The 13137-nt window shown below is 53.3% G+C and overlaps 3 protein-coding genes across 3 annotated transcripts in view; all 3 read right to left on the bottom strand.

The window, feature by feature from the left end:
• Positions 1 to 975: 975 nt before the first annotated feature.
• Positions 976 to 4021, bottom strand: MONBRDRAFT_16701 (uncharacterized protein; the record flags this gene model as incomplete). The annotated part of the gene is made up of 9 exons (XM_001745208.1): positions 976 to 1298; positions 1371 to 1486; positions 1626 to 1753; positions 1855 to 1932; positions 2043 to 2120; positions 2299 to 2427; positions 2519 to 2579; positions 2701 to 2852; positions 2987 to 4021. The coding sequence occupies 9 exons, from the start codon at positions 4019 to 4021 to the stop codon at positions 976 to 978; spliced, it is 2100 nt and encodes a 699-aa protein (XP_001745260.1).
• A 1232-nt stretch (positions 4022 to 5253) lies between these two features.
• On the bottom strand, positions 5254 to 5873 carry MONBRDRAFT_3012 (uncharacterized protein; the record flags this gene model as incomplete). The annotated part of the gene is made up of 2 exons (XM_001745207.1): positions 5254 to 5293; positions 5446 to 5873. Coding segments are annotated over 2 exons (468 nt in total), but the record flags the coding sequence as incomplete, so codon positions are not given.
• A 4397-nt stretch (positions 5874 to 10270) lies between these two features.
• MONBRDRAFT_32206 (uncharacterized protein) overlaps positions 10271 to 13137 on the bottom strand; it is a gene marked incomplete at its 3' end in the record, with an annotated part of 3049 nt that continues 182 nt past the window's right edge. Inside the window, exons 2-11 of the mRNA XM_001745206.1 lie at positions 12744 to 12915; positions 12382 to 12493; positions 11998 to 12294; positions 11854 to 11931; positions 11630 to 11762; positions 11223 to 11464; positions 11031 to 11126; positions 10705 to 10926; positions 10438 to 10545; positions 10271 to 10408 (exon numbers count right to left, since the gene is read on the bottom strand). Coding sequence (XP_001745258.1) covers positions 10271 to 10408; positions 10438 to 10545; positions 10705 to 10926; positions 11031 to 11126; positions 11223 to 11464; positions 11630 to 11762; positions 11854 to 11931; positions 11998 to 12294; positions 12382 to 12493; positions 12744 to 12865 — 1548 coding nt within the window. The 5' untranslated portion in view covers positions 12866 to 12915. The remainder of the gene's footprint in view (positions 10409 to 10437; positions 10546 to 10704; positions 10927 to 11030; positions 11127 to 11222; positions 11465 to 11629; positions 11763 to 11853; positions 11932 to 11997; positions 12295 to 12381; positions 12494 to 12743; positions 12916 to 13137) is intronic.

Here is a 13137-nt window from a genome sequence, read left to right as displayed (position 1 = left end):
CCATTGCCAGGCGAGAAGAGAACCCACCTTTGCTGCGCAAAACACCAATCGGATTGGGTGCATCCGGCAACAGCTTGATCCAGCTTGCTTGAGGGATGTCTGTTCAATATACAGGTGTGGAAAAAAAAAGGAGGGGATCAACGCAAATAGTGATTGCGCTCTCTCTCTTCTTGTCCATGACGAAAACAGCGTCTTAAAGAAACAAAAAACAAAATAACACAACAAAACCAGAGACAGAAACAAAAACAAGGTAACGGCGTCGAGTTGCAACTGACCTCGCACACTTGGTGGCTTGTATTCCCAAGTGCCATCGGTGAGAAGTTCACCAGAGGTCGAGTCGAATAAGACTTCCTCGGTCAGCCAGTAGCCCAACCCCATGAGCAGGCCACCTTCAACCTGCCCAATGTCCACGGCCGGGTTCAAGCTGTTCAAGTCGAAGCAAGATACAAGGTCAAACAGAAGATGCGCTTGACAATCTTTGTCACGATAAGGCAACAAATGCCTGCAAATTCCCCCTTTTCAAAACAAAACAAAAACAAGAAGAAATAGAAAAAGAAAAACAATGCAATACATATTCTCACCTTTTGCCACAGTCAAAGAGCAGACGGACATCGACAATCTCCACCTCTCCTGTCAGGACGTCAATCTCCACCTGGCGCAGAAACACAATCAGAAGAACAACGTGTCAGGTGATGACGGAGATGCGAAGAGGAACAGGAAAGTCAGAAAGGGCAAGGCAGGTCCACTCTGAAGACATATCCGCAGATAATATTATTTACCTCAGTTGAGATCATGCCATAGCTGTTGTACACAAAGGCACCGGCCGGGGTCGGGGCCGACCAGGCCTGCATGACGTGTGGTGCAAAGTCATTGCAGAAGGACGGTGAGCACAATTGTGGTCAGATCCAAGCACCTTGACGAGCGAAACATATTTGCACAGAACAAAAAATACACACGAAAAAAGCCTCCTCTCCCTCAGTCCCAGCCACAGGTAGCGAAATCATTGCATACCCGTGTCATGAGGTCAACGCCAGCATCATAGGCGGCAGACACGACATCAGTCCAGCTTGGGTTGCTCTTGGCTTGCCAAAATGGGCTGAGTCGAGTGTTCAGGTCCTGGCATGCAGCCATAGCGGCCATGGACAAGACGTCCGAAGTGGCTGAACCACCGGTCGGGGTGCAGTTTGCGTTGACCACGGTGTCGTTGCTCTCCACGCGGATCATGTCGATCGGTGCGTTTAATTGGTAAGCCACGACTTGCATCATCTTGATGTCAGAGCCCTGACCCATCTCCACGCCTATCATGGAGACGACAGACATGACTCCGTGCACACAACTCATGACAGCAACCTTTGAAGCAAAAGACGAACCGCCATGTTTGATAGTAATGGTGCCATCGATGTGCGAGATCGACAGGAACATGGACAATTGGTAGCCATTCCAACCTAAGCCATACTTGTTGGGGTTCACGGCCAGACCGCGCTTGCTATCGTGCAAATTGACCGGCGATAGTCCGTGTGAGCTGATTCAACTCTGGCGCCAACCAAAGAACTACTGTTTGACCTCACTGCCCCCATTCATTTGGCTTATCTTTTGTTTGTCTAGCCAAAAGGGCGAGTACAAACCGCCAACGATTGGCTTTGTTGAAAGCAAGCACATTGGCTTGCAGTTTTGACAGGGAAATCTCCTCCACAAAGTTGTCCCACAGCGTGGGCAGGCTGCAGTAAGCCAGCTTCATACCCAGTGGCGTGACCTATGCATTGCACAGCCGATTAGTCTCATCAGAACGGTAGCACAGGCTGAATTCACTTTTATTTTGTGCTTACAGCATGCCGTCCTCTGTTTTAGTCATACCTCATTGGGTTGATAAATGTTGTTCTTGCGGAAAGTGATCGGGTCAACCTTCAGAGCATCAGCCACTTGCTCCACAACCTGAGGTTCAGAGATGATGCAACGCCATGCAAAGCAATGAGCACGCTTCGGAAAAAAGTAACGCTTACACTCTTGCTGTCCCACTTGGCTTGTTTGAGACGCTGACATACGCATTCCATCCAGTAGATGGCAGGCATGCAGCCAGGCGCGCGGGTTGCGGTGTTGGACTGCGTGTTGGTGCGACAAGTCTAAGGAGACATGATTCGTGTGCAGGTGAGGCATGGAATACGCTTTGGAGAACAACATCGACAACACCATCGACAACACCACCGACAACACCATCGACAACAACATCGACAATACCATCGACAACATCATCGACAACAACAAAAAAAACAACGGCTCAGAGGGCGCAGGCAGATGCACAAGACGGAGCAACCTCACCTTGGGGTCAATGTACCAGTTAGGGCAGTAATAAGCGGCGTCTGCGCACGTAAGACCTTGGCCCATGGCGCTATCGTAAACGTAGGCGCCCGTGTTCATGTACCAAGTAGCCTGACAGGGAAGTTGAGTTTAGTCTTGCATGCTTTCGAGCCACTCAAACCTTGCGCCACATCGGTCATCTGCCTCAAGAGCGAGGTCTCACCTTGATAGCATGCAGTTTGCCGTCCTTCACACCAGCCTGAAAGTCACCGCGGAACGGATGGCTATCGCAGGATCCAAGGCAAGATGGGGGCATGAAGTTAGATCGTTCGGCGAAAAGCACGCACACCCAGCAATGGGCTAAGCCAGGGAGTCGCGATGTGGACCATGGCTTCATGAACACACCGTTTACCAATCATGCGCATGTTGGTCTTGATATCAAGGATCGTGCGAACGGTGCGGTTCAGTTTGCTAGCGGCAAAGCCAGTGGCAGCTGCTGTAAACCAAGAGCGGGTAATCTTGCCACCGTAAGAGCCACCCAAACGTTTGGTCTCAACCTACGGGTCATTGCGCGAGGGGGTAAGTGTAGAGGACTTGAGCTCAACAAACGTCAAGGCGACAGGGGTCTTGAGGTGTGAACATGCATCCGCAAGGGCTAAGGATGAGGGCAATGGTCAAGTCACCCTCTGACCTTGACTTTGTTGGCCGGGAGATTGGTGATGGCTGCAACGCGCTGGCGCATGTTGTCGAGATACTGCGTAGAACACCACAAATGAAGCCCTCCATCTTCCTGGGGGATGGAGATGCAAGCTTGCTTCTCCATGTGAAAGTGGTACTGGCTGCCAGCAGAGGCAGATCCCGTGATCACTTGATCGCACTCTTTAAGAGCGGCGTCGATGTCTTCACCGGCTTGAAGTGGGCCGGCATCGTGGAAATAGCTACCAGCCTTGATAGCGTCTTCAATGGTCAGCAACGGGGGCGCTTGGTCAGAGTAGGTCACAACAGCCAGGGAGGCGGCTTCATTTGCCAGGCGCTGTGTGCTGGCCAGAACCATGCCGACAGCCTGGCCGTGATACCAAACCTTCTCGCCCACAGCCACAAACAGTGGTTCGGGGTCTGCCGAGAGTGCTCCCTCAGTTGTGGTATAGTTTTGGGGCAAATCAGCACCAAGGAAAACTTCTTCCACTCCTGGGGCAGCCTTGACGGCAGAAATGTCCACACTGTTCAGCGTGGCGTTGGCCACATCGGCAAGGATAAAGGCTGCATATAGCGTATCCGGCGTCGCGGCAATGTCATCCACATACTTGGCTTCACCGCTTGCTTGGAGATAAGCCGTGGCCTGAGTCAAAATGGGGAGGGAGCATGAGAGCACCACAGGGACACGGGGAGAAGCGTGAAAACAATCAGAGGAAAGCCGCCACAGGCTATCAGGAAGCCGAGCCTCAAGGCGCCTAACCTTGGGAAGGGCTTTACCAACAGGGGCTAGCGTGTCGTCCTCGTCATAAAGGATCTGGGCTGTCGAGGCGGGCCGCGAATAAGGGGTTGCAGCAGAGGCCAGGGTAGGCGCTAAGGTCGGGGCGCAGGCCAAGATGCACTTGTATAGGAGCGACTGTGCCAGGAGCGAGCGATACTCCAAGGAGGAGCTGACGGGTGTTGAGACAAAGGGGACTTCCTTGACCACCTGGGCAATTACATATTGGATGTTGCTCTCATCATACACACTCATGCCAGCCAGCATTTGGCTGGTGACTGCAAGCTGGTACGGTTTGGTGCTGAGGCCGCCGTAAACAATGGTTGGTGCTCCTTCAAAAGCGGATGTCGAGCTATCCAGTGTCGCGCGGAAGGCAATGTTGACATAGGCATGGGAGTTGACGTGGCGCTTCATCACCTGTTATGCATTGGCCCGAATGGGTGTTGAGAGTCGCGCGAAAGCGGCAAAGAGCGGCAAAGAGCAGCAAAGAGCGAGTGTCTGAGGACAAGACTCAGGGCCGGACCTTGTGGGAGAAGAAAACTTCCTTCTGGGCTAGCACGGGAATGGTGCCAGACACGAGGACTTTTCCAGTCATATCAAGCTGCACAAAGTCAGCAAAGGATACAGTCTTGGTGCCACTGGCATCTGCAATGCGCACAGTGGTCCCCGCTGCCATCAAAAGCGTCGCAACATCCGAGGGGAAGTTGTCGTGCAGATTGGCCAGCATAACATTGCCTGCCCAAGATGCAGCAGCACGGACGGGCGTGTTGGCCACCTTCATCAAGTGCTCATGCATGGCTACGTACGAGGTGGAAGCAGCCGAGTTCTGCCAGGCCAGGACAAGACAACATTAGAGCAGTACACAAGGTGGCCAACGACATGTCAAACGAAAAGCCATATGTCAGGTACGGAAAGAAACTAGACATAGCAAATAGTGAAAAGAAAAAAAAAAGCAACAAACGACGGAGGGGTGCCAAGATGCGGTCAAAACAACGGCCATATGCGCTTCACAAAGAAAAAAGTTTGAAGCTGGAAGATGACCAAGTTTGTAAGGGATGTTGGAGAGGAGACTGCTGACTGACCTGATCCAGCGCCTCCAAGAGAGCGGCCAGGGTCACGGTCGCGCCCAAAGTCAGGCCGGTTGAGGCGTCAAACTTGATACCCGAGAGGTCCGGGAGGCGTGAAATATCGTACTTGACTTGCGGGATATCGTCCTTGAAAATGCCTGTGGAGGTGTTGCCACATACAAGCATGTAGTGGCGGGTTTCGGTGGCGAGCATGGAGACCAGATCGTCCAAGCTTGCTGGCTGGATCCACGCCATGCCTTGACTGGAGGATTGAAGCAGAGCCGGGGCTGAGGCAGCGCCTGCAGCGTCGGCGTGGCAGAGCGCGCCTCCCTTGTCCGAGCAAAAAGCACCGCAGGCGCGAGATGAGCAAGGGGCAGCCTTGCGGCTGGCCAGATCTTCGATGTCAGCCCGTGCCTCTTCCTTGGCAGCCGCCTTGAAAGCATCCAGAATAGGACGGTAGCTGTGTTTTGGTGCAACAAAGGGCGCGAGAAAGCAAGGCAGAGGGGCGCGCGTGAGAGAAAATGCGGAGGAGCGACTGGGAATGGGCTCAAAGTAGCCGGCGAGCGCATGTTCGGGAAGGGTTGCTGGGGAGTTGTGCAGCACACTACCTACCCGGTGCAGCGACAGATGTTGCCGTCGAGAGCCATTTCCATCTCCTGAGCGGTGGCCGCGGGCTCGGATTGCAAAAGAGTGTACATGCTCATGACCATGCCGGTGGAGCAACCACCACATTGGCTGCCCCAATGCTCGGCGAGGGACTTTTGAACTGGGTGCAGCGTGGTTCGGGAGGAACCAATACCTTCCACGGTTGTAACTTCGGCGCCATCCATGGCACAGAGGGGGTGCAGGCACGAGTTGACCGGTTTGGGCACGCTATCACCAGGTGAGGTGATGGACACGACACAGCAGCCGCAGCCGCCCTCACCACAAGATCGCTTGGTCCCCTTGAGGAGCTTGACGGTGCGCAAGTACTCGTTGAGCGACATGGCGGGATCCGGGTTCACAACTGTTTCAGTCTTGCCATTGATCTTGAACGTGATGGCGGACGTGCGGAGCGCCGTCTGGAAGAAAAACACATGCTGACAGCTTGGACATTGTGCCCGACAGACCTTATCGCCCAGCGGCGGGATCTTGGGCCGCAAGCTGTGACAGTCGAACAGGCGCCATTCGTCAGAGGGTGTGGTGTGGTGGCGCTGGAAATGAATGACTCTCAAAAGCAACGCAAATAGTTGGGCTCTCACCTTTGCTGGCAGCGAGGGCAGTTGATGGTGCCTGAAACCTCCTCACTCATCCCCGCACCGGCGGACGCAGCTGGCATGGGCGGCATGACGATGCTGTCGTCGATCGCTCTGGATCGCGGCAAAAAGGAAGAGAGGCGACAGCCCAATCACACGCCATCGACACTCGGCAAGTTGTTGTTGCTGTTGATCGCAAAGATCTCGTCGTGTGCATAAGCAGAGAAGAGACAGTAGATGTCTGAGTTTGGGGACTTGTTGCAGAGTCCATTGCTCCTCCAATGAGCAATGGAGGAGGCGTCAAAGCCGACAGATGGTAGCGCGAATGAATTGTCAGAAAAAATTTGTCAGCAAAAATGAGGGTCAAAGCGAGTGCGCGCACACACACGTGTGTTCTTGTTCCATTTCCTGTTGCAGCTCGGCTGACCAGCACAGCACGGCGGTATCCTCGTGCAAGTTTGGGCAGCGACCAGCACTTGCAAATCGGAGGGCAACGGCGTTCAAGCAGACCATTGACAATGGCAGACCGCTTTGGATCCGTCTGTCAATTCTTTCTCGAGGGCAACTGCCGCCGGGGCAAGAAATGTCGTTTCTCCCATGACACCTCTGGTCAAAGCGCACCAGCAGCGCCCGTCCCTGCTCCTGTTTCACCGGCTGAGGCAACTCCCAAGCGGGTCAAGCGCGAGTTTGCTGCCGTTCCTCCCCCAAAGGTGAGCAAATCACCTTCTTCATCGCGGCGCTTCCGCCTGTTATTGTCCAGAATCGCGGGGAACATGGGCGTGCCGTCATGTAGGGCAAGGATTTTCACCACCCTGCCTGTCGGGCATGTCATGATCCATAGGCACGCGTGCAAAGCAGCTCCAGCTCCAGCTCTTCCAGCTCAAGTAGCAGTGAAGATAGTGACGAGGAGACTTTGCCTTTTACCGCACCCACCCCTACAACGACCACACCTGTCCAGGCTAAAGCCAAGGCCAAGACCCCCAAGCCACAGACCTCTACGCCTGCTACGCCTGCACCTCAAGTTCCTAGCCCCGAGTCTTCCGACTCTGATTCTGATGATGAGCCTGAGCTGCCTCACGCCAAGGCTGTGCCAGTAACTACACACGTGGTGCCAGCTACCGCTAGTACACCCAGCGTGGCGACCCCCGAAACAAGCCGTGCGACCAAAGCCAAGGCCGCGAAAAAGATCACCACCAAAGTCGAGACACCCGTGTCAGTGCCCGTCACCCCCAAGGCAGCTACCTCTGCTGCCACCGTCAAGACAGACACCACGCAATCTCGCGTGCTTTTGGCTGGTTATGAAGCTCTGCACTGGCTCGTTGCTCGCACCCGACGCCATCCGCGCTTTGAAAAATGCTACAGCGACATTCTTGCCGGTTCTCTCAAGCCCGGTTGGGCCGAGACCTCCTCGCACTCGGGATCCAGCGGCGGATCGCGCGCGGGTCACTCCCTCATTGCACTTGATTGTGAGATGGTGGAAACCACGGCCTCTAGTAGCCAGGTGGCCCGTGTCACGGTGGTGGCGCCAGGCATCACCCTTCCTGGTATGTTGCGCGTGTCAACGACGGGCAGGGACCCCTTTTTGGACGTTGGCCTTGCACGCCCGGCCGACTCATGAAAACACCTGCCTGCTGCGTTGATTTTTGTCTGACTTCTGTTACCTGAAGGTGTCTTCCCCTCCCAGCCCTTGATTCTCATGGACTTGCTGATCAAGCCCACCGGTACGACCTACATGTTTTGCAAAATGATATGGCGAGGGCAGGGGGCGAGCCGGCTCTGTGATCGAACTGAATGCAATCTCACACGGGTCCTCGCTGCGTACGGCTTTTGCACGGTGCTGTTGCGCGCCTCACCATTGACACGCTGATAGCTCAAGTGATTGATTACCGTACTGCCATCAGTGGCATCACAAAAGAGCAACTTGAAAACGGTATTACCATGCGTGAGGCTCAAGAGGTAAGGGGCGCATTCGAGTAAAAAAAAAAAAATCAAGAGCCGCGTTGTAGAGAGGAAGAGAGAAAGAGAGAGAAAGAGAAAGAGAGAAAGAGAAAGAGAGACAGAGAGAGAGAGAAAAGAAGAAGAAGCAGAAGAAGAAGAAGAAGAAGAAGAAGAAAGAATGATACAAGCGAGGACCTTCATTTTTTGCTTATCCACTGTTGTGGTCTGACGACTGATTTTGCGTTGCTGCGTCACCAGGCGTTAACTCGCGTCATCAAGACCGATACGGTGGTAGTGGGTCACTCGCTGCATTTTGACTTGGCCAGCCTCAAGCTGCGCCACTCCTTGGTTATCGACACGGCCTTCTTGTTCTCCATTAACCGTTTGCCCAAGCGCACCCTGAGTCTTCGCGTAAGTTCAATTTGTGTCGCTGTGCCGCGCGCAGGCTATCAAATAGTGCTTGCTGCTCTAGCATCACATCAACACATGCTGCTTGGCATCATCCACGCATTTTTCAAACATGTAGGATGTGGTCTTGCAGCAGTTTAACATTGATTGCCAACCCGATGGGGTAGCTCACGGTACGTTTTGCTGTCTGAACGCTTTGCCGTTGGGGAGGGTCGAGGCTCACTTACGCTGTGGCTTTGCGCTGATGGACATGTCTGTACAAATATTCAAGATCCCCTGGCTGATGCCTTGTGGCCGATGGAGATTGTGCGTCAGGCTGTGGATGCGATTGAAACGCAGCTGCCGTGGAATCCCACCACGACTAGTTTTGCCGAAGCACACTTCACGTTGGACATGCCCAAGGCCTTTAAGCAACGTCTTGAGCTTGTGGGACTTCCTGCTAGTAAGTTAAAGTGTTGATCAACCCGGTGATGAGAAGTCAGAGCCTTCCCGTCATCGGATGCTGATGTGCTCCTTTGTCGATAGACACAACGCGCCAGAATGTCGTAGCAACGTTTGCTGGCCTCGGCATTGCTTTGACCGAGCCTCAGGTGCGTACAAGTTTAGCCCGGGTCTACGCTTCTGTGGTACCGTACAGTCAAAGTGCTCATAGTAGCCCGTCCCGCGAATCGACGCGCAGTGCGGCAAGATGACGACGCGTTCATTTGGCAACAAGGCAGGCGCCGAAATGTCGACCAAAATTTCGCTGCTTACGGAAGAGCAAGCGCTTGAGGTTGGTGGCAGTCACACAGTGACATTATAGTGTAAATTTTTTTTGTGCTGCTCCTTTTTTTCCTTTTGTTTAACATCATCCCACGACTTTGCTCGCGGAACAGGCCTTTTTGAAGTTGCCCGCGGCCAAGATGAAGCTGTCAGACGAAGGCTTCTTTGAAAAGCGCCTCAACTGGCCAGGTCACGCCGAGGTACGTATTCGCTGCCTTTCTTTGGCCCGTAGTTTTTGTTTTTGTTTTCTTTAAGCAAGCACCTTCCGCGACTCTTTGCTCAAATCACCTGTGTATGATACTGTAGTCTCGGCCTGTGCGCATTAAATACTTTGGCGAAAACGAGGCAATCATGGCCCAGCACCGCGAACAGATGGCTCTGAAGCAGGCTGCTGCTGCTGCTGCTGCTGCTGCCGCCGCCGCTGCTGCCGCCGCCACCCACGTCACCACTGGTGCGATTCAGCCAGCTTCTCCACAAATGGTGCCCGTCATGCAAGTGCCCCAAACGATGCCAACCTCGTCCCTTGCGACAACCTCCACCAGCTTGGCACCGCCAACAACCGCCGTGCCCAGGTTTTGCTCCAGCTGCGGTACTTCCTTGGTAGATCAGACTGTGGTTAAGTTTTGCCCCAACTGTGGGACACGCATCGTTTGATTTGGGATGGAAAATTGCTCGCTGTCATGACTCTTGTCGTATGGTTTTGTGTACTCATGTTGAGGCATGGCTCAAATATCAATGATTGAAATGGGGACCTTTGTCCAGCCTGTGCCATCAGCAACAGCACACTTGCCATCAATTTCGAAATCGATAAGTGTTGCTGCAGAACGAATGAACAGAGCGCAAAACAAAAGAGTGGAAAAAAAAAACAGTCACTCCGACAGCAGCAGCAGCATTAAATGGAGAGGGGAAGGAATGACTTGAACCGCCAGCAAGCACACGTGTCCAGCGAACATTCACTTCAAACACAAGACACAAAAAAAGACGATATAAAAGAGAGAGAGAGGGGGGGGAGAGAGAGAAAGAACAAAAAACATCAAGTCTGGCGTTTTTGAGGCACAAATGGAATTGAAGGCGCTTTTGACAGATGACTACACTCAGCTGGCAATGCCAGCAAGGGTGTCATCCCCTGCATACGAAAAGCCTTGGAAGACATCCGCCTCGCTGACGCGGACGCTGATCAAGTTCTCCACCTGCGCACGAGAATTCAGAGCATGAGCAGCGGCGACGGAGTGCTGGTTGGTGACACAAGCGCTCATCATACCGATTGATGGTTGACAACAGAACCCGGTACAGGCTCATTGACGAATTCTTGATCGATGTTGGAAAGATCGAGATCACTAGCCAAATGGGGTTTCCAGGGAGGGGGAATCTACAACGTCGGAGGTGCAAAGGGCAAAAGCCGTGAGACCATTGAATCGTGCAAAGGATCTCCAAAACACCCACCACATTGAGTTCATTTGAACTGCAGCATGCGGTTTGGAAAAAGCAGGTGCAGCAGATACACGGTGGGGGGAGAGCAGCTACTTACTTCGCGGCGATCAAGGGCATCAAAATTGATCGTTTTGAAGAACTTGTGGGTCTTGACCTCTTCAGCATCTGTGTCACCGCTACCCAAGCGCTTGGCTGGGTCACGCTCCAGCAAGGCCTCAAGCCATTGGCGGGCAATCATTGGAACGTGCTCCGGGAAACGCAACTTGTCGTGCAAAATGCGTTCGTACATCTCATGGACCTGGCGGCTGTAGAACGGAGGCTATGGGCATGATGAAATGGAGTGTGTGAGTGCACAGGGAGAGGCGAGGCCAAATATGCTTCAAAAGAGCACAATCCATCGACACCGAGTCACGCGAAACTCACCAGACCGCACATCATCTCGTATGTCACACAACCCAAGCACCACCAGTCGACGGGGCGGCCGTAGCTCTGCCGTTTCAATACTTCGGGGGCCAGATACTGCGCATTCAGGAATAGAACAGAACAGAAACAGGCCGTATAAGAGGCTGTTTGTGTTTGGTGACGTCAAGCGTTTGGTCTGAGCGTAAAACACACCTCAGGGGTGCCGCAAAAGGTGGAGGTGACACCTCCAGGCTCCACATTCTCCTTGCACAATCCAAAGTCTGTCAAGACGACATGGCCGTCGGCATCGAAGAGAATGTTTTCTGGCTTGAGGTCGCGGTAGACAATGTTCAGGGAATGCAAGTAACCAAGGGCCGAAGTGATCTCGGCAGCGTAAAACTGGGCTCGGAGAGGGCCAAAGCGTTTCTCCTTTTGAAGATGAAAGAAGACTTCACCTGAAGATGATTTATCAACAGAAAGATACCGAGGGGCGCAGTGAGCATCATGAAGGAAAGTATGTAAACCAGTTTGCTTTAGGCAAGCATTGGGGCTGACGTGGGCCAAGGCATGAAACAAGAAGAAGATGAACAATGACAACATCAGGGGAAGAATAAATTTACCGCCGTTGACGTAATCGAGGATGAAAAAGAGTTTGCTGCGAGTCTGGAAGGAAAAGTGTAGACCGACGAGAAAGGGGTGATGGACGTTGCCGAGCAAGACATTACGCTCACTCATCACGTGCTTGGCTTCATTCTGCGCGGAGGTACGATGGTGGTGAGATGACAACTGATGGCGTTTGTTTGTGTTTGGGAACGTCCGATGGGAGTCTGAGCAGGCGGCGAACCTGCTTGACAATGGCATCCTTGGAGAGAACCTTCACGGCATAGAGCTTGTTATCCTTCTTGTGCTTACCCAGCAAAACCTAGGAGCGGGTGTTGCAGGTCAGACTTGTGTGGGCGAAAGCGCCATGGGCGATCAGGAAGCTTACCTTGCCAAAGCTGCCTTTGCCAATGACTTTGAGCATTTCAAAATCAGCTGCGGTGGCCCGCTTATTCTCAGCGGCACCAAGGTCAAACTCGTGGCTGGGGCCACCATCTTCAGCCACATCTTCCTCTTCCGCTGCTTTGCGGGCTTCCTCATCTTCACGCTCCGTTGCAGTCGGGCCCTGACCACCGCGGCCGTGGCGTGGCGTGGCCATCATAAAGTCACGCACGGCAGGGTGTGTGACAATTTTGGGATCGCTAACAACACGTTGAATAAACTCGTGAAGACCGCGCTTGCGCGTCTATGGTGTAGCCAAGACGTGAGGGGCGTTGGCCTGTACGTGGTGGCAGCTCACCAAACTGTATCGATGACGTGAGAGAGAGCTCACCTTGATGAAGTCTGGGTCAAAATTACCAATGAAGCGCTTGGAGGGAAATTTGAACTTTTCGCGTGGAAAAGCCTCCTTGAGCTGTTCGTAGAGCTCGCGAAACTCGCTGTACCTGCATCACGAGCAAAACCAGAGCACCGGGGGCAAAGCACGAGAGCAGGGCATGAGAACGGGGTACATCAGAGGCACGAGCACACACACACACACACACACACACACACACACACACACACACACACACACACACACACACACACACACACACACACACACACACACACACACACACACATAACATCATAAAATACAGAAACAATGCTTATGTTTGATTCAAGATTGAGGTGGGTGTGGGCCGTTCGTACCGGTGAAAGACGGCGACTTTGCGCGAGCCAAGGACGAGCTCAATCTTATAGACGGTGAAGCGCTTGTCATCGCGGCGGGTTTCGTGGGCCACGATGGTGGCATCTTCCACTTCACTGGCCATGTTGTTGTGGTCGCTCGGTCAAGCCGGATCTCTTGACGCGAGGAGCCCACCTAGTTGGCGAGTCGAGTCGAGTCGAGTCTCCAGTATGAGTCCAGCATTCAAAGGGCCAAGCTCAAAAATGCAAAGGCTTTCCCGCCATTCAAAACTTTTCTGAACGAGAAGAGAAAGACAAGCAGCTCGAGCTTTGAGCTCACTCCTTCAATGACAACGAAGCCAGCTGTTGTCGTGGTCTACCTGAGAACTCAGGCCGAGACCCCCCCCCCCCCCCCCCA

Source organism: Monosiga brevicollis, genomic scaffold (genome assembly GCF_000002865.3).
Source record: "Monosiga brevicollis MX1 MONBRscaffold_8 genomic scaffold, whole genome shotgun sequence".
NCBI classification, from domain to species: domain Eukaryota; class Choanoflagellata; order Craspedida; family Salpingoecidae; genus Monosiga; species Monosiga brevicollis.
The sequence above is the reverse complement of the archived record's forward strand: the minus strand, read 5'-3'. Positions and strand labels throughout refer to the sequence as shown.